The sequence below is a fragment of the Nelumbo lutea genome, chromosome 5, assembly GCF_056320005.1.
Source record: "Nelumbo lutea isolate HS-2025 chromosome 5, American lotus-T2T, whole genome shotgun sequence".
NCBI lineage: Eukaryota > Viridiplantae > Streptophyta > Magnoliopsida > Proteales > Nelumbonaceae > Nelumbo > Nelumbo lutea.
The window spans coordinates 53473293-53498479 of record NC_142688.1 but is presented as its reverse complement, the minus strand read 5'-3'; the positions used below and the strand labels follow the sequence as shown (position 1 = coordinate 53498479).

At 40.4% G+C, this 25187-nt stretch overlaps 1 protein-coding gene across 5 annotated transcripts in view; it reads left to right on the top strand.

The window, feature by feature from the left end:
• LOC148852445 (RNA helicase family protein) overlaps positions 1-25187 on the top strand; it is a 162873-nt gene that overhangs the window by 99109 nt on the left and 38577 nt on the right. For all 5 annotated transcript variants that reach the window (XR_016099758.1, XR_016099759.1, XR_016099757.1 and 2 more), the window contains 5 exons: positions 2295-2378; positions 3118-3216; positions 3296-3436; positions 3688-3758; positions 17258-17327. Coding sequence is in view for 2 of the 5 variants with exons in the window: in XM_088947301.1 (XP_088803427.1) it covers positions 2295-2378; positions 3118-3216; positions 3296-3436; positions 3688-3758; positions 17258-17327 (465 nt within the window). In the remaining 3 variants the exon portion in view is untranslated. The remainder of the gene's footprint in view (positions 1-2294; positions 2379-3117; positions 3217-3295; positions 3437-3687; positions 3759-17257; positions 17328-25187) is intronic.

Below are 25187 nucleotides of genomic sequence, written 5' to 3'. Positions count from 1 at the left end.
TAAAATCTAAATAAAAGGAGGCCAGATATTGCAGCACCTTCATTGCAGTTGTCTTGTTGATGCTGCTGTTGTATATTACCATTGCCAGCCACCCATGCCTTCCAGTCACAAGTCTCTCTCCCCCCCCCCCCTCTCATTCACAAGGGTTCTGTGTGCCTTCTCTGGCCCTCTATCTCTTGGTTTCTCTATCAGTTAAATATTTTTTAAGGTATTGTGTTTTTTAACATATTACAAATTAAATGTTTCAGTTGATTGGTCTAAAATTGTGACCTGTGAACAGTTCACATGTTCAGTTGTCCAGGTTGATGATTTTTTGGTCACGTTAACAAGTAGTTGAACTTACTGGGTTTGGGGTAAAATGAGCATGCCTTTTGGTGATTCGTTCACTACTCCAATCATCAGGATTAACAATGGGCTTTAAACATTGAATATATTATATTTATAAATATTATTTTATTATTTTCCTTAGATATAAAAATCACAATTACTACACACATGCTTGTTATGTTATTATATTATTTATCCTTTTATAAGTTATTTAGTTATTGTTAGCTTTGGCCATAGTTTGTTATGTATAGTTAAAAATGTTTCCTAAAGTAAAATAAGAAGGAAAAAATCATATATAATTATAGATTTAAAAAAGAAAAAAAAGGTTTAAAGAGAAAAACACATGAAAACATTTTATTTTAATGATATTTATTTATCTAAATTTAAAGTGCCAGATTGGTATAATTAAGATAGAAAAACATGTTCAAAAGAATATAAATGATTTAAAAGCTTTCTGGAAATATCTTGTGAAAATGTTAGGAAATTTTTAGACATTTTAAACGATGGTTTTATCATAAAATGTGTTCTCATTCTAGGCTTGAGAAACATGGCAGACAGCAAAAGAGAGGGAGAGGGGTATAGCAGGCAGGTATTTTGTAGTATATAAGGAGGCATTAAATTGTAGTAGGCATCTGAAAGTTATTGGTAGGGTTGCAACTTGTGAAGGATTGGGTTGGGAATTTTTTAAGATTTGAATGGGCCCCAATCGGTACTTCTAGCTATTGGGTATGGGTAGTCGCCTGATACCCTCAAATAGGAGTTAATTCTCCACAACCTGAGAAGAGATCTTGATAGAGAGGGAACATCAGTCTTTTCTTGTCAAGAAGTAGCGGAAACCAGTTGGAAGTGGATGTTAGATGTGATGGTGGGTATTTGCTGAAGGTGGATGTTGATGTTCGGGTTGGAATAGTAAAGGTCAAGGAGAAGGATGCTTGTGCCTTTGTGGTGTAGTTGAGTTCTGTTCTGATGACTGGAAACTCGGGCAATCTTGGAGAAAGGTTAGTTTGTGGGTGGTAAAAAAGCTTCAAGATGAGAGTTGTAGGGTTTTGGGGTGAGAGGGAGGGATTTCTATCTTCTGAACATGAAATGCATCATGGAGGACGTCATGATATTGGTGTTGATCATTGCCTGTACTTGAAGAGGAGGTGGGTGGCAATGATTTGATGGGGGTTCAAAGAAAAAGCATTAAAGCTTAAGTTGTGGCCTCAGTGGCCCAGGATTCCAAAAGAAAAACCAGTAAAAGATGCTTAGTAATTCCCTCATTGGGAAAACAATTTTGGATTAATTAAATACTTTGTAGGCAGGAAAATGAAACCACTCATCTTGTTGCTAAATTTTATTTATATTTTTAATTAATGAAATAGATGACTACTCTCAAATAGGGGAGTCAACTAATATTGATATTCTCCTGAAACATCCATTTCCCATAGCCAATGAATTACTTAAATCTGCGCTCTCTCAAAGACCTGTTGGAGTGTTCAATATTGTAGAAATTTATGCCATTTTTTTTTAGCAGATTTCTAAGAGTACATCTCAGAGTGATGAAATTCTTGGTTATAAATTGGAATATTTCTGCTCCATTTTTCTATAGAAAATTATGTTTGTTTTCCATAATTACTGTTGTTCACAAATCTCGGCCATCTTGGTTAATGATCTGCACACATAATTTGTCATTTTGCATTCATAATATTTCCTCCCAAATGAATGTGTAATTAGCAATAACTGGGTTTGTAGTCTCTTGAACCTTCATGTCTGCTTTTCTATGATGGATGACCAGGGCATTCTTTATATCTAGAAGAAGAATCTATATTTATTTTGCAGAAGCATTGATCACTGCATGTAGCTTTTATGATTAGGATTTGTTTGCTTCCTACAGCCATTCATAAATTTCTTTGGACGTTAGGATGCCTTCTTCTTTGAGTTATATATTTGAACTTACGTAATATGCTATTTGGAATGTCATTTAGGTTGGTGCTTTAGAAGGAAATGAGGAGTTAACACCTCTTGGGTATCATTTGGCAAAGCTTCCTGTTGATGTACTGATCGGAAAGGTTCATATGTGACATCTCTTCCACTCATCATTTTCCTCAAAATGAACTGTAATTTGGGAATTGTTGAGATATTTATTTCATGTTTTTATGGTTTATCGTTTACTATTTTTTCTGTTCTTTTAGAACTTAGAAGGGGTGCATGGCCTGTACTTTTGGCCGTTCCTCAACTCTTCTCTTCTCTTCTGTTTCCTTCCTTGCTTTATTTTTCATATTGCCAATCAAATAAAACTATGTTTGATAAAATAAATTTACAATTCTGAGTTTCAACAACTTCTCAAGTGGAAGCAAATGCAAATAATGGTTTATTTTTTTACCATGGTTCAAGCTTGATCTTTATACTGCACTTTCTACTTTCCTATTCGTTTCGAAACATTTTTACCCTACTCATGCTGACCACTTTGTATTTGGATGGTATCAGTTTATACTTGCATATTTCTCTACTGAACAATTTGTTGTTTAGTCACTTGTAACACAACCGATTTTTGTATGTTCTGTATTGTGATTTTGATATATAGATGTAAGTACAAGAAATTTTAATTATTTTTCATCTTGGTATCACTATCCTGGTTTAGCTGTTTGATGATTTCCTTTTCCTTTTTTCCCTTTACGTAGTAAAGTTCTTTTGATCTTGTCACTGAACACACATTCTTTTGTCGAAGCCTAAGATATTATTTGTTAGAAACTCCCAATTTAGTGGTTCAATTTCAAGTAAGACCTCACATTCTTTTTATTCCTGCAGATGATGTTATATGGTGCCATATTTGGTTGCTTATCACCAATCCTTTCAATTTCAGCATTTTTAAGCTATAAGTCACCTTTTGTGTATCCAAAAGATGAGGTTAGATTCTTAAATACCTTAAGATTTGAATATTCCTTATTTTAAATTGTAAAACTTACGCCAAATCTCCTAATTCTAGAGACAAAATATAGAAAGAGCAAAGGTTTCACTATTGACAGATAGGCTAGATGGTACAAGTGGTTCAGATGAGGGTGAGAGGCAGTCTGATCACCTGCTAATGGTTGTTGCATACAAAAGATGGGCGAAGGTTCTGCTTGAGGTTAGAAAGCTAAAATCTATTATGTGAGATAATATATAATATTTCCTTTATTATAATATATTAGAGTTCCAAGAAGTTAAAATACAGTACAATTTATATTAGAGATAATTGATTTCTTGAGAGAAATATTGCTTTTATGTATATACTGAACATAATATTTTTGTGTAAACTATTACTAGTACAAAATATGTATGATATGGTTTTGTTCTATGAATTAATGGGTGCTAATGGAATAAAACCTATTATTGCAGAAAGGAGCAAGAGCTGCACAAAACTTTTGCAATTCATATTTCTTGAGCAGTTCAGTTATGTACATGATAAGGTTTAAATTCGCCCCTGAACTCCTATGCATATAAACTAACAAGTTAACTTCTGTTTGTCTTATTTTTTGAAGATATTTCCATACTATGAACTGTGAGACCATCTTATAACCAACTGAGTTTAATATGCTAAACTTCAAAAAAAGCATCTAGTTTACCTATGGTGGATTCAACTTCCACTTCCAATTTACTATTCCCTCTTTTTATATTGAGTCATCTATTGATTTAACCATGACTTTCCTTCTATTCTCTTTTAGAGGTTGACAAACTTTTTTCTAATTGTACTGCACTTAAAGAATATCACATGGGGTTATGCAGTATTTGGTTGGACGGAAGTACTTTAGATGCCTTATTCAATACGAATTTAGAAAATGATGCAAGAAAAGTTGAGGCTCAGTACTTCAACTGCATGACGAGTAGGCTGTAAACCAGCTGAAGTTTATCCAAAACATGTATTCAACAAATTTGAGCTAATTAAGCTTATTAATAGGACAATGGCAATAAAAAAAATGTCAGATTACTGAAGATCAGCTTGATTACTTGAGAGCAACAATTTGTCACAAATCAAATATGAATAGGTTTACTCTGCCGAAAATGGTTACATGCTGTAAATAGGGTTGCATTTTATTGTTATTTTATTATTGTATTGTATTGTTGAGTCACATTGTATTACAGTAGGATGTATATAGGCTATCTTGTGACTTGCCCACATAACAAGGGGAATTTAAGTAATTCTACATAGATTTTGCCCTATTCAATTAAACATGCTCTTTAGGGGTGGGGGTATTCATTCAATACACTCTGCATGAAATCCTAGAAGGGTAACATGGTCTCAGAGCCATGGTTCATGCTAGTATGTAAGTGATTTGAAGGACCGAGATAAGCGGTTCATTCTGCTCTAGGTTTCTTACTGTTACTGTTCATGCAATACTATTCATACCAAGTTGAGTGGAGCTGTTTAGATCCTTGTGAGAAGTCTGCTTGTTGATGATGATTTAGTAGGGGGTATTTTAAGAAAACTATTGTATATAATTTTTAGGGCACCTTTTTGGTTTCTATTGTGATTTCTTTTTTTAAGAGAACATGAATCCTGTTTTCCATTCTGTTTTGTTTAATGCCAATATCAATTGTTAAATTATGAGCGCAATCATTTCTTACTACTTGGATCCATGTCCTTTTTGGTCTATGCACGTGACTAAACCATCTCAGTCTACCTTCTCTCATTTCTTTGATATGGATTTCAGTTTTAATATTTGGATCAACAGGTGGATTTGGAATTGAGTTCCAAGGAAGGGATGTGAAGTAACTGGTAAATGCATGGAGGTTTTTTGTTGGTATGGGTCATTGTTGTTTGTGCTGGGATAAGATCAACTTTATACTCACATTTGTGAGACTCTAAAATTGTTGTTGTTTGGATCCATACTCTTATATACTCTGTTTTTGTAATTTCTTGCCCACCCAAGGGCCTCTCTGTAATAATTCAAAGATTAACCTAATAAAATGTTTTAGAGTGTTAGAGGGAGGTTTAGTTTGAACCTCTCACTCTCTAACTCTCATTGCCGCCAGCTCTCTCTCTCTCTCTCATCTTCTTAATCTTCTCTTGTTTATTTTCTGGTTTCGCATTTAATCTCAAGTAGTTCTATACTTCAAGAGGGCTGTTTTCAACTTGGTATCAGAGCAGGCCAGAGCTTGGCGTGACCCTCATGTGGTTCTAGTCCAGCCGACTGCATGAGGATGTTCTAGGGCTGGAAGTTTAAAGTCATTCGGCTGGTTCTTGGAGGTCATTGGAGGGTGCCCAAGTCTCTACCCACTTGGAGAATTGTTCGGTGACCAGGAAGAATCAGAGAGAAAGGTGTTCGGCCTGATTTGAAGCTCAAATCAGAGATTCACATACTATAAGTTACCGCAGTTATTGTTGGGTTATTTTCTTTGCTTGGGAGGGCTGTTAAAGTACTCGAAGCCCCTCTCCATTCTGCTCTACTATTCGACTGTTGTTGGACTGATTCAACTAAGAGATTTCTAGGTTATTTTGGGGAGCAGTTCGGCTGTTGTTGGACTACCAAGTTGCTGAAACTAGTTTGGACTCGGTGGTATTAGTCTTTAATTCAGCCCAGCCTTTTCTTGGACCTATACAAAATACTATTGAAGTGGTTTCTACTAGTTATCAGTAGGGTGTTAACTACTATACACAGAGTGATTGTTAAAAGGCCTCTTAAGGACTGTGGACTGTTATTTCTTCTCTTTGGGACAACGGTTGTTGGGGACCTGGAATACTTTGTGTTTGGAGGTCTGCTGATTGCCCCTTGAAGGCTGAAATAGTATTTCTTCTTCTAGAAAGAGCTGTGACCGAGCTTGGCTGTCACGGTTGTCAAGACTGAACTGATTTTGTGAGTTGTGTGGTATTGCCGATTCAGCTCAAACCAAGTTCATAAAGAATCCCTACACTTTGAGAAACTTATTAAAACGCTAATTGGAACTTTTTCATGATGGACTTCTCAGACCTTGAAAGCAAGAGTGCTGTTGAATATGGACAGACTTTGGGAACCCCAGTCGATTCTATGTTGGCTGTAACTACAGTTAAACTTGATTGGACCAACTACTTGGCATGGTCACAATTAGTGGAAATCCATATTTGTAGCAGAGGAAAATGGGGGTTTGTTTCTAGGAGCAAGAAAGCTCCCCCAGAGGACGATCCATTTTGTGAGAGATGGATGCAAGAGAACTACACAGTGATTGGGTGGCTTGTGAATTCAATGCAGCCACGGATTAGTCAACACTATCTTTGGATGAACTCAGTTAAGAAAATTTGGGATAGTGTTGCAGAAACCTACTCCCAGAATTCGAATGTTGCCAGAGCCTATAAACTGAGGAGTGATGTGAAGAATCTAAGACAGGGGGAGAAATCCCTTGCGGCATACTTCTCAACCCTGAAATCTTTATGGCAAGAGATTGATCTGATAGAGGTTGTAACATGGGATACCCCCAATGATGCTGAAACATACAGGAAATTAGTTGAAAGGAACAGGGTCTTTGAGTTCCTAACTGGGCTGAATCCTGAATATGATATCACAAAGCAGAACATTTTGTCCAAGGAAAGTGTTTCATTGTCGCAAGCATATGCTTTGGTCAACAGTGAAGAGAGTAGAAGACAAGTACAGGTTCAAGGAGTTGGCATCAATGATCATTTTGCAAATATGGGGGAAACCCAAAAGGGTTATAGGCGCTCCCGGTGGCACAGGAAATGAGGTGGTCTGTGAATATTGCAAGAAGCCAAAACACACCAAGGACAAGTGTTGGAAATTGCATCCCAGTCTTGTCCCTGTTCGGTTCCAGAAGAAAAATGATAGTAGAAAGACAGGGAGTGCAAATGCAGCCATGGGTACAGATACAGAAGTTGAGTCTGCCTGTGCACAGTTGGCAGCCATGAAAGCTGAGTATGAGAAGTTTGGAAAGATGATCAGCCATCTTGAAGGTGCAACTTCATCATCCAACCCTTATGGAAATTCAGCCACCATCGCATTTGCTCACTCAGGTATAAGAGCTTTTGCTAACCATGCATCCACCTCAGGTAATCCTAAGACCCCTTGGATCATAGACTCAGGTGCTTCTGATCACATGACCAACCTTTCCACTCTGAGTCCAAGAAAAGGCTGGGATGATTTAGAGACTAACACCACTGAGTCCAAACCAGTTTCAGCAACTTGACAATCCAACAACAGCCGAACTGCTCCCCAAAATAACCCAGAAATCTCTGAGTTGAATCAGTCCAGCAACAACCGAACAGTAGGGAAGAATGGAGTGGGGTTTCGAGTGCTTTAACAGCCCTCCCAAGCAAAGAAAATAACCCAACAATAACTGCGGTAACTTACAGTATGTGAATCTCTGATTTGAGCTTCAAATCAGGCTGAATACCTTTCTCTCTGATTCTTCCTGGTCACCGAACTATTCTCCAAGTGGGTAGAGACTTGGGCATCCTCCAATGATCTCCAAGAACCAGGCGAATGACTTTAAACTTCCAACCCTAGAACATCCTCATGCAGTCGGCTGGACTAGAACCAGATGAGGGTCATGCCAAGCTCTGGCCTGCTCTGATACCAAGTTGAAAACAACCCTCTTTAAGTATAGAACTGCTTGAGATTAGATGCAAAACCAGAAAACAAACAAGAGAAGATTAAGAAGATGAGAGAGAGAGAGAGTTGGTGGCAATGAGAGTTAGAGAGCGAGAGGTTCGAACTAAACCTCCCTCTAACACTCTAAAACATTTTATTAAGTTAATCTTTGAATTATTACAGAGAGGCCCTTGGGTGGGCAAGAAATTACAAAAACAGAGTATATAAGAGTATGGGCCCAGAATAAGGCCCATTACGGAGGAAAACATAAACATAACATAAACTGACAGCCTATGGGCCATTTGGCCCATCTCCTCTACAGGAGTCAGTGTGTCCAGTCTCAATTGTGAGTCATGTCAGTTGTCAAAGCATTGTAGAAACTATTACCCTGTGAGCAATAAAAGATCTTCTTTTCCTTTTCATATTATGCACTTTGATATGTGGGGGCCTTACCACTTATCTTCTATGGGGGGGCTACAGATATTTCATCTTGTTTATTGATGACTTTTCTAGATTCACTTGGATATGCCTAATGAAATCCCGTGATGAAGTCCCAAGACTTGTGAGGCAATTTCATGAGCTTGTTTTAACTCAATTTGATACCAGAATTAAGGTTTTCAGATCTGACAATGCAAAAAAGTATTTTGAGAAGAGTTTATCCTTATATCTCTCTGACATGGGGGTTATTCACCAAAGCTCTTGTGTTAGAACCCCTGAACAAAATGGAGTTGCTGAAAGGAAAAATAAACATATTGTTGAAGTTGCAAGGAGCCTTTTGTTTGCTTTACATGTTCCCACAAGATTTTGGGGTGATGTTGTTCTTACTGCTACCTATCTCATAAAACGTATGCCATCCAGGGTTTTAGAGTTTAAATCCTTCTTCAGTCTTCTTCATCCAGACAATGATCTCTTCCCGATTCCTCTTCGTGTGTTTGGTTGTACCCGTTATGTTCACATTCCAAGTGCCCAGAGACATAAGTTTGAACCAAAAGCCTACAAGGATCTCTTCCTTGGTTACTCCCCCACACAAAAGGGTTATTGTTGTTTTGATCCAAAGACTGGCACTCGACATGTCTCTATGGATGTTACCTCTGATGAGCTTTCTCCTTTTTATAGTTCCTCTCAGGAAGGACATTGTCAATAGGGGGAGAGTCTGTCACAAGTATTTGCTCTTCCTCTTCCTGTCCCAGTTGAGTTACTTGACAAGCCTGTATCCTCACCAAATGAATCAAAGGAGGATCAGCCACTTCATTCCTCTTGCCTAGTGCCCCTATTTCTTTACGTCCTCATCCTATCCATAATCCCAAAGTGTATCAAAGGCAAAGATCCAAGAATGAGCAAGTTGTTTCCCTTACAACAGATGAGACTCATACATTCCCAATCATAGATGAGATAACAGGTATTGCTTCAGCCTCTTTGGAACCATCTTTCCCAGATCTTGATGTCCTCATTGCTATTAGGAAAGGAAGGCGGAAGTGCACTGCACACTGCATTTCCAAACACCTTTCTTATGATCAACTTTCTCCTTCATACTTTGCCTACCTCTCTTCAGTTGCTTCTAACCCCATTCCTAGGTCTGTGTCAAAAGCTCTTGGGATTCCAGAATGGAGGAATGCCATGAAGTCTGAAATGGATGCTCTACACAAAAATGATACTTGGGAGGTGGTGGATTTGCCTGAAGGGAAGGATCCAGTTGGGTGCAAGTGGGTCTTTACCAATAAATATAGGGCTAATGGGACTATTAAGAGGTACAAGGCCAGACTTGTTGCAAAAGGCTACACACAGACATATGGGATTGACACCTAGAGACCTTTGCCCCTGTTGCCAAGATGACATTTGTGAGGGTTCTCTTATCTCTGGTAGCTCACTTTGATTGGCCCCTTTATCAGTTGGATGTAAAGAATGCATTTCTGAGTGGTGACTTACATGAGGAGATATTCATGTGTCTCCCTCCAGGAATGTATGGGAAAGATATGCAAGGAAAGGTATGCAAATTGAAGAAATCACTTTATGGCCTCAAATAGTCTCCTAGAGCCTGGTTTGAGAAATTTAGAGCTGCACTTGTTAAATTCGGTTATGTTCAGACATAGTCAGATCATACTCTCTTTGTGAAGAAAAGTGGATCTCTAGCAGTGTATGTCATTGTGTATGTTGAAGACATTATAGTGACTGGTGATGATGCCTTAGGCATTCGGGCCCTTAAGTCTTTCCTCCGTACAGAATTTGAGATTAAGGATCTGGGGGAGTTGAGATACTTGGCATAGAAGTTGCTAGATCCAAGGATGGGATTCTTATTTCCCAGAGGAAATATGTCATTGATTTGTTGTCTGAAACTGGAAAAATGGGTGCTAGACCAGCTGCAACTCCCATTGATATGAGTCACAAACTTTCAGCTTTGAATGGAACATTGTTGGAAGACAAAGGGGTCTTTTAGAGACTTCTTGGGAAGCTCCTGTACCTGTGCATGACTCGGCCAGATATTGCGTATGCTGTCAGTTGTATTAGCTAGTTCATGCATGCTCCTAGAGATACTCATATGGCAGCAGCAAAACGAATTTTGTGCTATCTGAAAGGCTCTCCAGGAAAAGGAATTCTATTTACCAAGCATGGTCATCTGAAACTTGAAGCCTATACTAATGCTGATTGGGCTGGAAATATTGATGATAGAAGATCTACTTCATGGTATTGCAGCCTGGTGGCTGGTAATGTTGTCTCTTGGAGGAGTAAGAAACAATCAGTTGTGGCCCGATCCTCTGCCGAAGCAGAGTATAGAGCCATGACACATGGAGTCTCTGAATTGTTGTGGCTATGGTCCTTAATGGAAGAACTTGGGATTGATCATGACAAACCCATGATGTTGTACTGTGATAATCAGGCTACCATCAACATTGCTCACAACCCAGTACAACATGATAGAACCAAACATATTGAGGTTGATAGACACTTTATTCGAGAAAGAGTCTCTTCCGGTGAAGTGTGTCTTCCATTCATTACTTCGGAAGGACAATTGGCAGATTTTCTCACCAAGGGTATGTCCAAGGCAAGGCTTCAACATGACACTAGCAAGCTGGGCATGATTAACATCTATGCTCAGCTTGAGGGGGAGTGTAGAGGAGATGGGCCGAATGGCCCATAGGCTGTCATTCTATGTTATGTTTATGTTTTCCTCTATAATGGGCCTTATTCTGGGCCCATACTCTTATATACTCTGTTTTTGTAATTTCTTGCCCACCCAAGGGCCTCTCTTTAATAATTCAAAGATTAACTTAATAAAATGTTTTAGAGTGTTAAAGGTGTTAGACAGTTTTGTATGCCCTTAGCTTCAATCAAAATGATGTACTTTATGAATTTATTGTAAATGAATAAAAGTGCATATTTGATTCATGTTCCCTTGGTATGTTTCTGTGTAATACCCTTAAACTGGACACTTAATGAGACTCGTGTTAGTTTAGAATGTTTATAGCCAGTGGGTCGGTCTGGGGAGACCTATCCTGACAAGGCTGACACTGTGGTGCCACCAAGTCGGTTGGGGTGGCTTGTCTCAGCTGCCAGGGTGAGACCCTAGGCACATACAGTGTGGGATTAATTGAATCTTTGAACTGGACCAGATTTCCAGTATTGCCCTGGACCTTGGAGATTGATGGGCAAAACTGGAAAGTTACACCCGACCCCTAGACTCGATTATGATGCTGCACTAGGTATCGGATTGGGCTGTCTTTAATGTACCAATCAATGAGATCCTTAGCGGGGGTCAAAACCTGGGTATGTTGGGACAGTCTGAGAATTCACTTGAGTGGGTGATCATAGTGACAGGATCAACCCCTTTGTCGGACAAAGGTAATGATCGGGGATGCACTCTCACTGATGGAAACCAAGACTATCAGCAGCCGATTTCAATCGTTGAGATTTGTTTTGCAAAATATATTTTATATTAGATATAAAAGTATATATATTATGGTTTTGAAATGTTTGCAAAAGGTTTTAATTCCCGGGATCCATATTTGAGAGAGTGCAACACTGTTCCTTGCAGCTGAGGGAGAGGTCCTCTCTTGTCGAGCAGTGTATGATCATTATGGGCTGAGAGGTTAAGTGTAAGGCCATTGAGGATAATGCCTGATGGGCTAATCTTGCATCTGCCCACAGTCCCTGGGTGTTACAAGGTGGCTTGGCCCAGGGACCACTTAGGGTAAGTGTTGGGCCCATAGAGCCCATCTGATGGGTTTCAGGGGGTGCACTGTCTATAACAGTGTATTCGGCCAGGCCTTGTTACAAAGGCTGGGCTGAACCCATGTGGCTGATGTGTAGATCAATGTTTGGGTCCCACGCCATACAAGGAAGCCCAATTGGGCAGCAGTTTGGAAGGCTTAATGAATACATAACCCTAAATGGGCCTTAAGCCCATTTCGAACTGGGCTAATTTGATTAGTCTTTAAGGGGCGAATTCTGAGATAAGATCAGCTGATAGGATTGGGCCCACACCCTATCCACTCAGAGAGTCCAAGATCTAAATGAGATTTAGATTTGGAAACTTCCTAATTAGATTAGGAACTGGCTGATCTAATCTGCAGATAAGATAAGGATTATCCCTTATCTTAAAGGGACTTCTAATCCAGATATGATTTGGGTTATCAGCTCCTAATGGGATTAGGAGTTGATCCCTTTAAGTCTATAAAAGGAGGAGGGGCCGGTAGCCTTTAGACACAACATCCAACAGACTCAAGCCTTGTCTTGAGAGCTGAGATCACAGAGGAGAGAATTCTGCACCTTGCAAATTCTCTCTAGCCGCCTCCTTCCTGCAGCCGCCGCCTATAGCAGTTCGATCTCCATTCCTTGGGACAAATCAAGATTGGATCTTGATTCCAATCTTTTGGAGAAAAGATTGGTAGGAGTTGTATTCACAAGCCGTCCAGGTGATTCTTGGGAAGAATCAAGTTCTTAGGAAGGACACTGTTGATTCTGCTCCACCTTGCACTGCGCCATCTTCAGTGGGAGCAGATTTTGGTTTCTACCTTGGGCGTGAACACCTCCATTGAGAGATATTATTTCTTTGTATCAAGTATTATCTCTCTCCTCCTTTTTGGTTCAGATCTGGTTCAGTTTATGGTTCAAGAATGATCCTTGAAAATATGATTTTCTAAATAGGGAAGTCGATTCCCAGTTGAAGGGAAAGAAAAATTTTTGAAATTTGCCCCCTTTATTCCACAATCTTGGGCGTCCATATGATGGATTTCCTATCCCTTCAAAAGGGAGGTTTAGTTCGAACCTCTCACTCTCTAACTCTGGTTTTGCATCTAATCTCAAGAAGTTCTATACTTCAAGAGGGTTGTTTTCAACTTGTTGAGAGGCAGCTAATATGCTTTTCAATACAAGTGATAAGACTCCAGAAGAAACAAAAATCCTAGTGTAGATGATCTCTTGTATGTGTTCTCTTTCTTGAGAGTGGTGAAGACACTACTCATCTTCTTGTGACTTTCCAATGTGCAGCTCAGGTATGGAATAATTTTTCTTCTCTTGGGAGGTAGATGGACTCCTCTTTGTCCATTTTGGAGCTTTTCTCTGCCATAATATTTACTTGTCAATACATGTGATAAGGCTCCAGAAGAAACAGAAATCCTGGCATAGGCTGTAGCCGACCTCATGTATGTGTTCTCTTGGGAGGTAGATGGACTCCTCTTTGTCCATTTTGGAGCTTTTCTCTGCCATAATATTTACTTGTCAATACATGTGATAAGGCTCCAGAAGAAACAGAAATCCTGGCATAGGCTGTAGCCGACCTCATGTATGTGTTCTCTGCCTCAAGGGTTGTGAAGACACTACTCATCTTCTTGTGACTTTCCAATGTGCTGCTCAGATATGGAACCATTTTCTCTTCTCTTGGGGTGTAGATGGACTCCCGTTCATCAATTTTGGAGCTTTTCTCTGCCATTACTTATACATGTTCTACAGAGGCAAAAGATATTATAGCACTGTACATAGGAAGCAATATTATAAGGATTGTGGGGGAGACAAATGCCTGAATTTTTGAGGATAAGGGGTTGGAGGTGGGTGCCTTGATAGGCCTTATAATATAAAGATAAGAATTGGGCATTGGGATATTATATCATGTTCTACAGAGGCAAAAGATATTATATCACTTTGTCTGACTTGTTGAGAGTATGATAGATTGTAGCAGACTATCCTTTTTTTAGAGAAGAAATAACAAGATGCTATATTCAAACAGGATGATTAAAATTTGATTTCAATGGGTGCAACCTGGGTGACCCACGGGACTGAGCAACTAGAGGGGTAGTAAGAGGTAGCACGAGCAATATCTGCCTCAATTTCCCAGGTCCAATTGGGCAGGGGATCACCCTAAAAGTTGAAATCCTAGCACTTGTTCAAGGTCTAAAGTTAATCTCTATGCAAGGGTCTGAAAGAATGGTAGGATCCATCGTATGGATGCCAAAAAGGTTGTGGAATGGATGGGCGAATTTTGAAAATTTCTTACCTTTCTTCCAGCTAGGAATCACATTCCCTTATTTTAGAATCAAATATTCAAGGATCTACTCGAACCAAACCAGACCAGATCTAAACCAAAGATCAGGGGAAGGGTTATACCTGATATGGAGAATCAAAATCTCCCAACGTTGGTGTTCACGCCCAAAGAAAGATCCAAGATCTGTTCCCGTTGAAGATGACACAGCGATGGTGGGGCAGAATCAACAGTGTACTTCTCACGTACCGAACTCTTCACAAGAACTTGTTGGAGGCTTAGAGCACCGAACCAAATCAGCCTTTCAGCAAAGACTGATATCAAGAACAAATTTCTTGATTTTCCCTTCAATGGAGTTCGAACTATGCAGCAAGGTGGTGGGGGCTGGAGGAGATCCCTAAGGCTGAGAGTGATGTGAATGCAGTTTTCTCCTTTCTTAGTGATTAAGAAACCTCCTAATCCTATTAGGAGTTATCCCAATCCAAATCTGTATTTGGATAGGGGATAATCTTAATCATATCTGCAGATTAGATCAGCCCATTCTTGATCTCATCAGGAGGTTAATCTTAATCCTATCTGCAGATTTGCCCCCTTAAGTGGGTGATCATATCAGCCTAGTTCGAAATGGGCTTTTAGGCCCAATAAATAAATAGTGCTCAATAAGTTTCCAAATTGTTGCCCAGTTGGGCTTCTTTGTATAGCGTGGGACCCAAGCATTGATCTCCACATCAGCCACATGGGTTCGGCCCAGCCTTTGTTACAAGACCTAGTCGAATTCACTAGAAAGCCTAGTGAACCCCCTGAGCCCATCACATGGACCCTATGGGCCCAACACTTACACTAAGTGGTCCCTGGGCTAAGCCATCTTATAAAAACCCAGGGACTGTGGGCAGATGCAAGATTAGCCCATTAGGTATTATCCTAAATGGCCTTACATAACCTCTCAGCCCATAATGATCAAGCACTGCTCGATAAGAGAGGACCTCTCCCTCGGCTGCAAGGAACAGTGTTGCACTCTCTACTCACATGGATCCCGGGAATTAAAACCATTTGCAAACATTTTGAAACCGTATATAAGTATATATCATATATATAAATTTTGCAAAACAGAATTCCAACAATTGAAATCAACTGCCGGTAGTTCGGTTTCCATCAGAGAGAGTGCATCCCCGATCATTACCTTTGTCCGACAAAGGGGCTGATCCTGTCACTATGATCACCCACTCAGATGAATTCTCGGACTGTCCCAACATACCCAGGTTTTGACCCCCGCTAAGGATCTCACTGATTGGCATATCAAAGACAGCCCAATCCGACACCTAGTGCAGTACCATAATCGGGTCTAGGGATCAAGTGTAACTTTCCAGTTTTGCCCATCAATCTCTAAGGTCCAGGGCAATACTAGAAATCTGGTCCGGTTCAAGGGTTCAAGTAATCCTACACTGCGTGTGCCTTGGGTCTCACCCTGGCGGTTGAGACAGGCCACCCCAATAGTTGGCAGCACACAAATGTCGGCCTTGGCAGGATAAGTCTCCCCAGACTTATCCAACGGCTGTGAACATTTAAAACTAACACAAGTCTCATTAAGTGTCCAATTTTGGGGTCTTACACAGAAGCATACCACACAACATGAATCAAACACGTACTTTATTTATTTACATTAAATATCAAAAGTACATCAAAACTGATTGGAGCTAACGGCATACAAAACTGTCTAACAGGGTTTAAGGATATAAATGTGGTGGGAGACTGTCGGACAGTTTTTGCTTGGATACAATCTGCTAAGGACATTCCTTGGGTTTGTAGGCCATTAGTGGGACAAGCTCAACATTGGGCAATCAATTGAACAGCTTGTTCAAGTGGTTGCATGGTCTACTTATGTTTTGGCTGGTACTTTAACTAAAGAAGGAGCAACTACAGAAAGTCTTCAATGGTGCAAACCTGGGCTGGGATATGATCTGTAAAGTTTTCTTTTTCTGCTTCGGAATGATGGTAGCTGACAAGGATTGCCTTGGACTCTCTTCTCTCTACCTATTTATTTGGCCAGTAGGTAGCTAAATAGCTTTGTTGAATGATTACAACTTTCTGTTATTAATTGATATACATGTCCCAAATATAATTCTGTATCAGCTCACTGGTTTTCAGATTATGAAAAGTAGAAACGACATCGCCAAGAATTTCTCTCTCAAAAAGTGACAGTTGAATATGGAGAAGAGTGTTGCACAATCAAGAAACATGTCCAAAATATGAGTTGGCAAAAAATGCGTATGATGGGATAATTGAGTGGAAAAACTAGAAAGGATAGGTTCAAAAAAGAAGTTATTTGAAGGAACCTAGGAGTAGCTCCAATAGGTGAAAAAATGAGAGAATTGACTAAGATGGTTTAGTCACATGCTATGAAGACCATCTACAACACCCATAAGAAGAAGCAATCTTTTGCAAGTTGAAGGGGTAGAAGGGCTAGGGGCATGCCAAAAAGGACTGGAGCACCTTTACATAATGCATAATCCTAAAGCATCTCAATATACAATGCAAGGATTTTACATAGACTGACATATACCACACTAACTAAAAATGAATTATCTGGCCATGATTATTAAGTAATTTATTTTTCCAACAAGTCTCCAATACCTCCCTAGATCATCAAATAATTCATCTTGAACATCACAAAGTCTTAGGATCCATTGGATATTGTTGATTTTACACCAAACAACCTTGTCTCTTCAAGTAAATCAAGAACAAGCTTCCTCTGACACAAGTTGATGCCATTTCTTGATTTATCCACTTCAATGCTCAATAAATGTCCCTTAGCTTACAATGAATATTCTGATCAAAATGTTGTATTTTATTTACTTTACTGGTTAATACATTTTACTTGTTAAATTTTTTTGTTATCTTTGTTGTCTTTGCTGATTTTTAGGGACATGCGCATACAGTTTGGAAACTTGTTGGCAGACATTGGACTTGTTGATCTCCCAAAAATTTCTCAGGTTTCCTATCTCAATGAAGATCATTTAGATATGTTTATAAGTTTTGCTATTGATTGAAGGTGGAAATACATATATATATATATATATATATATTTTTTTTTTATGTGTTTTTGTTAGATTGTTTGTAACACTTGCAATTATGACACACTTTGCCATGTGTTTTGAGTAATAATATTGGGATATAAATTACTTATTGGAGGTATTCTTATCATGACTGTTTTTTATAAGTAAGAATTACAATAATGAACAGAAACCTAGAATTCAAAGAAATTAAAGTAAGAAGGAAGAATTAATAAGGAGGTGGTGACATGTTTGAACTTCGAAGGTGGGAGGAGGAAGATTGGATGGTGAGCGGGTGTTTGGAGGTGGTTACATCGTAACAGACTTTAGAGAGGCAAGGGAAATGATAGAAAGACAAAAATCAAATGGAAAAAAGAAAACAGCTCTGGAGAACAGTGGGTAAAGGGCCATGGAACAGTAAGCCAATGGAACACACTTTATTAACAAGGTTAAAGGGAATACTTGGTCCCTGGAAGGCAGTGTTGCAAGGGAAGTGAATGGAAAAGTGGAACTTAAATCCTGCCCTGGTGGGAATGGTGGTTGTGTCATGGTTGGTTATCTAGTAGTAGGCAAGGGAGAAGTGGCAGCTGGAAATCAGTAAGTGTATGCCGCTTGCCAGGGTGGAGCTTCCTCTTCATCTTTGCTTCCAAATAATAGGCTCATTAAGTGTGGATTCATGGTGCTAGGAACATTGATGGTACCCTATTGTTAAGTTGACTGTTTTTATGTATTTTTGGTTCGGCTGATAAGTGTACATGTTAGTTTGTATTGGGTTTTAAGCTGTTAGGTACTGGGCCTTTGTTATTGGGCCTAAGTCTGTTTAGTGTTTTAAGCAGTCTGGGTGTCCCATCACTAATCAAGGGCATTCCAGACATTTCATGTAACACTGTATTGTAATCTACTATAAATAATAGTACTGTCGACTGGGTTACACAATTCGACATTCTCAGCACTTGTTTGCCTTCACTTCTCTTCTACTACTTCAGCTACAATCTTTCAACAAACATGGTATCAGAGCATTGAGCGATCTTCTGGTTACAGCCGACGCCAACTCTTTTCTCTTGCTTGCTTTCTCTCCTTTTTCTTTCTTGGTTGCTGCAGAAAAACCCTAGGGTTGCCGTAGAACAGAACAGGGTTCGAACCTAGGGTTTCTCTTGGTTGTAGGGCACAAGGGAGGTAAGACCCAGAAGTTGATGCCCTACTAGACTGCTTCTAGTAGTTAGTAGCCATTCGGCTGCTAAGAGAGGTCTGTATAGGACAGACCTAGGTTGAGGACTGATTTCAACAGCCCTAGTATTGATCGTAGGGGTGAGCACTCTCTACAGTTGCAGAAGTCGAAGCCCAAGTGAAGTCTGCATAGTGCAGTGGTGGAGAGCTCTCAGTTTCAGGTCGGTTACTTGCTCACAGAATTCTTCTTGGTGCTGTAATTAGTCCACTTCAGGACTGTGACCACTTCGGCTAGTCTGAAACAGTGTTATCTACACAAAGTCTGCATCCAAAATGTCTTTAATATCCGGAGAGGTCTCTTCTAGGGATAACAGATCTGGTGGGAGGTCTTCAAATCTGGAGAACCCGAATCTGTACAGCTAGCAGATTACAAGTGTGTTGCTGGATGAATACAACTTCAGGGAGTGGTCCGTTTCTGCAATGCTTTTTATTACTTCCCGTGAACTCACAGGGTATTTAGATGGGAAGAAGGAACCCGAAGTTGGCAGTGTGGAGTATGCAGTGTGGCGCAAGGAGAATGCCACAGTTATGACCTGGCTGCTTGCTTCTATGACTCCTCGAGTTGCCAGGACTGTTCAACACTTTCCCACAGCAGCCAAGACATTGTTGCTTTAAGGCAAGGAGATATGATAGTTGCAACATATTTTGCAACTCTGGAAGGACTGTGGGAAGAGCTTGATCACCACTTGATTCTGGATTGGGAGAATGCCAGGGACAAGGAGAGACATGATAAGTAGATTGAAGAGAGCAGAGCCTTTAAGTTCTTGGTTGGCCTAGACCCAGTGTATGAGGGCATAAGGTCACAAATTCTTGGAAGAGATGAAATGCCCGAGTTACATCATGTTTATTATCTGGTAAGGAATGAAGAGGTCAGGAGAAAGGAGATGCAAGTTGACACTCAGAAGCAACCAGTGGAACAATCTATAGAATATTCAGCCCTGATTTCTACAAATCAAAAGGGCAACAAATATCCAGACAAAAGGCATCTTAAGTGCGCTCATTGTGGAGGTTAATGACATGTAAAAGGAAAGTGTTGGGTCCTGTATCCTCACCTGAAGCCAGCTACATTGAGAAAAGATAAGAAGGGACAGAAGGGTCAAGCGGCAAGTGGGAACCTTGTCACTAGTAACAATAGTGATAGCTCACAGAGTATACCAACAATGGCTTCTTCTTCCATGGGGCAGGTTGCTACTTCCTCCGGAGCCGATATCTTGGGCTTCACTGCTGATTAGATAGAGGTCCTTAGCTGGGCTTTAACCCGTCTAAGGAGTAACTCTTTTGCTTCCTCTTCTCTTGCCAGATCAGGTATAGTCTCTGCCTTTAGTGCAACTTGTCCTATTGACTCTACGTCTTGGGTTATTGATTCTGGTTTAACTGACCACATGACACATATGTCCTCTGTTAGGTTGAAGGTTTTCATGTATTGATGGTTCGGCTTATAAGAGTTCTTATTAGCCTCTATTTGAGTTTAAGTTGTTATGTACTGGGCCTGTGTTAATAGGCCTAAGTTTGTTTAGTGTTTTAAGTTGTCTGGGTGTCCCATCACTAATCAGGGGCATTCCAGTCATTTCCTGTAACATTGTACTGTACTCTAATATAAATAATAGTACTGTCGACTGAGTCATTCAGTTTGACATTCTCAGCATCTCTTGGTCTTCTCCTCTCTTCTACTGCTTCGGCTACAGCATTCCAGCTTTCATGGTATCAGAGCATTAAGCACCTTCTTGGTTACAGCCGACGCCATCTCTTCTCTCTTGCTGTCTTTCTTTTCTTTTTTTTATCTGGGTTGCTGCCGTGAAACCCTAGGGTTGTAGGAGAACAACACAAGGTTCGAACCTAGGGTTTCCCTTGGTTGTAGAGCGCAAGGGAAGTAAGACCCAGAAGCTGATGTCCTACTAGACTGTTTCTAGTAGTTAGTAGCTATTCAGCTACTAAGAGAGGTCTCTATAGGACGGACCTAGTTGAGGACTGATTTCAGCAGTCCTAGTATTGGCTGTAAGGGGGAGAGCCCTCAGTTTCAGGTCAGTTACCAGCCCAAAACACCTCATTTGCTGCTGTAACTGAACTGCTTCAGAACTGTGACAGTCTCGGCAAGTCTGAAACAGTGTTGCGAGCTGTCAGAACCTTCTTCAGTTCTGCAATTAGTCTCTTTTTCAGCACTGTGATCACTTTGGCTAGTCTTAAACAGTGTCATCTACACAAAGGCTGCAGTCAAGATGTCTTCAATATCTGGAGAGGTTTCTTCTAGGGATAACAGACCTGCTGCAAGGTCTTCAAATCTGGAAAACCCTAATCTGCACAGCTTGCAGATTACAAGTGTGCTGCTGGATGAATACAACTTCAGGTAGTGGTCCGTTTCTGCAATACTTTTTATTACTTCCCGTGATCTCACAGGCTACTTAGATGGGAACAAGAAGGAACCTGAGGTTGGCAGTGCAGAGTATGCTGTGTGGCACAAGGAGAATGCCACAGTTATGTCTTGGTTGCTTGCCTCTATGACTCCTCGGGTTGCCAGGACTGTTCATCACTTTCCTATAGCAGCCAAGATTTGGGAAAAGGTGTCTAGGACCTATGGACAGAAGAAAAACAATGCTAGAATCTACAAATTGAATCAAGACATTGCTGCCTTAAGGCAAGGGGATATGACAGTTGCAACATACTTTGCAACTCTGGAAGGTCTTTGGGAAGAACTTGACCATCACTTGATATTGGATTGGGAAAATGCCAAGGACAAGGAGAGACATGATAAGCAGATTGAAGAGAGCAGAGTCTTTAAGTTCTTGGCTGGCCTGGACCCAGTGTATGTAGGTATAAGGTCACAAATTCTAGGGAGAGATGAATTGCTCGAGTTACACCATGTTTATTATCTGGTGAGGAATGAAGAAGTTAGGAGAAAGGAGATGCAAGTTGACTCTCAGACTCAACCAACTGAACAATTTGGAGAACATTCAGCCCTGGTCTCTACTAAGGGAAACAGACATTCAGACAAGAAGCACCTTAAGTGCACTCATTGTGGTGGTGAGAGACATGTAAAAAAAAAGTGTTGGGTCCTGTATCCTCACCTGAAGCCAGCTGCATTCAGAAAGGACAAGAAGCAACAGAAGGATCACGCGGCAAGTGGGAATCTTGTCACCAGCAACAATGGTGACAACTCACAGAATATACCAACAATCTCTTCTTCTCTTATGGGGCAGGTTGCTGATTCCTTTGGAGCTGGTGCTTTGGGCTTCACTGCTAGTGAGGTAGAGGTCCTTTGGAGCTGGTGCTTTGGGCTTCACTGCTAAGGAATAATTCTTTTGCTTCCACCTCTCTTGCCAGATCAGGTACAGTCTCTGCCTTTAATGCAACTAGCTCTATTAACTCTACTTCTTGGGTTATTGATTTCGGTGCAACTAACCACATGACACATATGTCCTCCTTATTCTCTTCATATCATTTGTTTTTCGGTCAAGATAAGATGAGAGTTGTTGACGGGTCTTTCTCCACCATCTCTAGAAAGGGGGTGGTTGACCTAAGCAAGGATCTCTCTCTTAAATCAGTTCTACATGTTCCCAATCTTACCTCAAATCTTTTGTCTATTTCAAAACTTACCAAAAATTTGAACTGCAGTATAACCTTTTTTCCTACTCATTATGTCTTCCAGGACAGATTGACGAGGAGAACCATTGGGAGCGGTCATGAGTATGGAGGCCTTTACTATTTTGATGCAGACATCGGTTCAGCCTTACAAGCATCTACTGCTAGTAGTCCGGAGAATGTGGAGATACTAGCTAGGTTGCATCTGTGGCATGCTAGGCTAGGTCATTTGTCTTTCTCTTCATTAGAAATGGTGTTTCCCAAATTGTTTAAGGGCATTTCAAGTCAGAGTTTAGTCTGTGAAGTATGTCAAATGTCAAAACAATGTAGAACTGTTTATCCAATTTCCAGTAATGAAATTCAAGCTCCTTTTGATTTGGTTCATTCTGATGTTTCGGGCCCTTCACCCATTGTTTCCATTGATGGCTTCCATTACTTTATCAGTTTTATTGACCACTATTCTCGATGCACATGGATCTACCTGTTAAAAGGACAGGATGAAGTACCACGGATAACTATGGCATTTTGCAAGATGATTGAAACACAGTTTGATAAGAAGATTAAGCAATTCCAGTCAGATAATGCTGCTGAATATTTTGAAAAATCTTTGAACTTGTTCATGGAAGATACTGGCATGCTACATCAATCATCTTATGCTAATACCCCTCAACAGAATGGGGTTGCTGAGCGCAAGAATAGACATCTATTGGAGACAGCTCGAGCCTTACTATTCCAGCACAAGGTTCCCAAGCACTACTGGTCTCAAGCAGTACTTACTACATCATATTTGATAAATCGAAAGCCATCTAAGGTGTTGGGTATGAAAACCCCTTTCTCTGTTCTGTGTCCTACCCTTCCAGACTTTCCTCTTCCTCCTAGGATCTTTGGTTTTGTATGTTTTATACATGTAAAGGATCCAAAGAAGACCAAGCTAGATCCTAGGGCTACGAAAGGAATCTTTTTGGAGTACTCTCCTACACAAAAGGGTTACAAGTGTTATGATTCTGTCACCAAGAGAAAGTATGTCACCAGAGATGTGGTCTTTTTTGAGTCTCAGCCCTACTTTCAGTCTTCCCAGAATCCTCTTCAAGGGGAGACTAGTGGGATGGAAGAGGATTCTTATTCTCCCTTCTTTTTTGTTCCTCTATCTACTCCGGGCCTTCCATCCTCTCCTTCTACTCCTAGTTGTGGCATCCCTGGTGAACCTAGTGAGGCTCCCACTGTGCCTGCTACCTCTCCTGATACTGCAGATATTCCTGAGGGCTCTAGTAGGCAATAGAAAGATATAAGAATCACCTACAACAGAAGAAAAAAGGGCCCTCAAACTCATGACAGCAACCAGTTGGACTCGGATCAATCTGTCTCTGCAATCCAAGGTAAACCCAAAACACATACTTCTGATTTGGATCTTCCTATTGCTCTTCATAAGCCTATCCGTTCTTGTACTACTCGGCACCCCATTGCTGATTTTGTTTCTTACTCACGTTTATCTCCATCCTATCACTCCTTTGTGTTTGCTCTTTCTTCTGCACATGTTCCTTCTAGGTACTCAGAGGTTGTGTCTGACCCAAGGTGGAAAGAAGCTATGAATGAAGAGATGAAAGCTTTGATGAAAGCAAGGACTTGGGAATTAGTGGATCTGCTAGAAGGGAAGAGCATTGTCGGGTGCAAGTGGGTGTTCACTGTAAAGCATAGGGAGGACGGGTCCATTGAAAGGTACAAGGCCCGGCTTGTGGTAAAGGGGTTTACTCAAAAAGAAGGGATTGACTACAAAGAAACATTTGCTCCAGTAGCGAAGCTCAACACAATTCGGGTTTTATTGTCATTAGCAGCAAATTTTTCATGGGGACTCCATTAGCTGGATGTGAAGAATGCCTTCCTAAATGGTGATCTTCATGAAGAGGTATTTATGGACCCTCCCCTAGGCTACGACTTTGAAAGAAAGGTGTGTAAACTGAGGAAAGCATTATATGGCCTAAAGCAGTCTCCTCGTGCATGGTTTGAGAGGCTTTGTGGGGCCATGAAGAAAATGGGGTACACTCAAAGTGGTGCAAACCATACCTTGTTTTTAAGGAGACAGGATAGCAAACTTACAACACTCATTGTTTATGTGGATGATATGGTGATTACTGGGAATGACCTGGAAGAAATCAAAAGACTAAAGGATTTTTTAGCCTCTGAATTTGAAATCAAAGACTTGGGCCATTTGAGATACTTTCTTGGGATTGAAGTTGCTAGATCAAGAGAGGGGATCTATATATGCCATCGGAAGTATGTACTTGACCTCCTAGAAGAGACAGGCATGATAGGGGAGGACTACTGTGATAAAGAGAGATACCAAAAATTGGTAGGGAAGCTGATATATCTATCTCTCACTAGACCAGATATTGCTTATGTTGTGCATATTGTCAGTCAGTTCATGCACTCTCTAAAGATCCCTCATATGAGAGCAGTTGAAAGGATTCTCAGGTACTTGAAGACTTGCCCAGGAAGGGGAATTTTGTTCAGAAAACACAATAAAATTGAAATTGAAGCTTATACTGATGCAGATTGGGCCGGTTCTACTGGGGACAGAAAATCAACTTCAGGATATTGTACATTTGTTGGAGGGAACCTGGTTACATGGCGGAGTAAGAAGCAGAATGTGGTTGCTAGATCAAGTGCAGAGGCTGAATATCGAGCTATGACTCATGGTGTTGCTGAACTTCTGTGGCTTAGGACCCTTCTTGGTGAGCTTGGCATAAAAGCTAAGGGTCCTCTCAGGCTGTACTGTGACAACAAGGCTGCCATCAACATTGCAAATAACCTAGTGCAACATGACAGGACAAAACATATTGAGATTGATCGACATTTTGTTAGAGAGAGAATAGTCTTGGGAGAACTCTGCATTCCTTATACTCCATCCGAGATGCAGATTGCAGATGTGCTGACTAAAGGGTTGGCTGCAACAAAATTTTTGGACTTTCTTGGCAAGCTAAACATGACTGACATCCATGC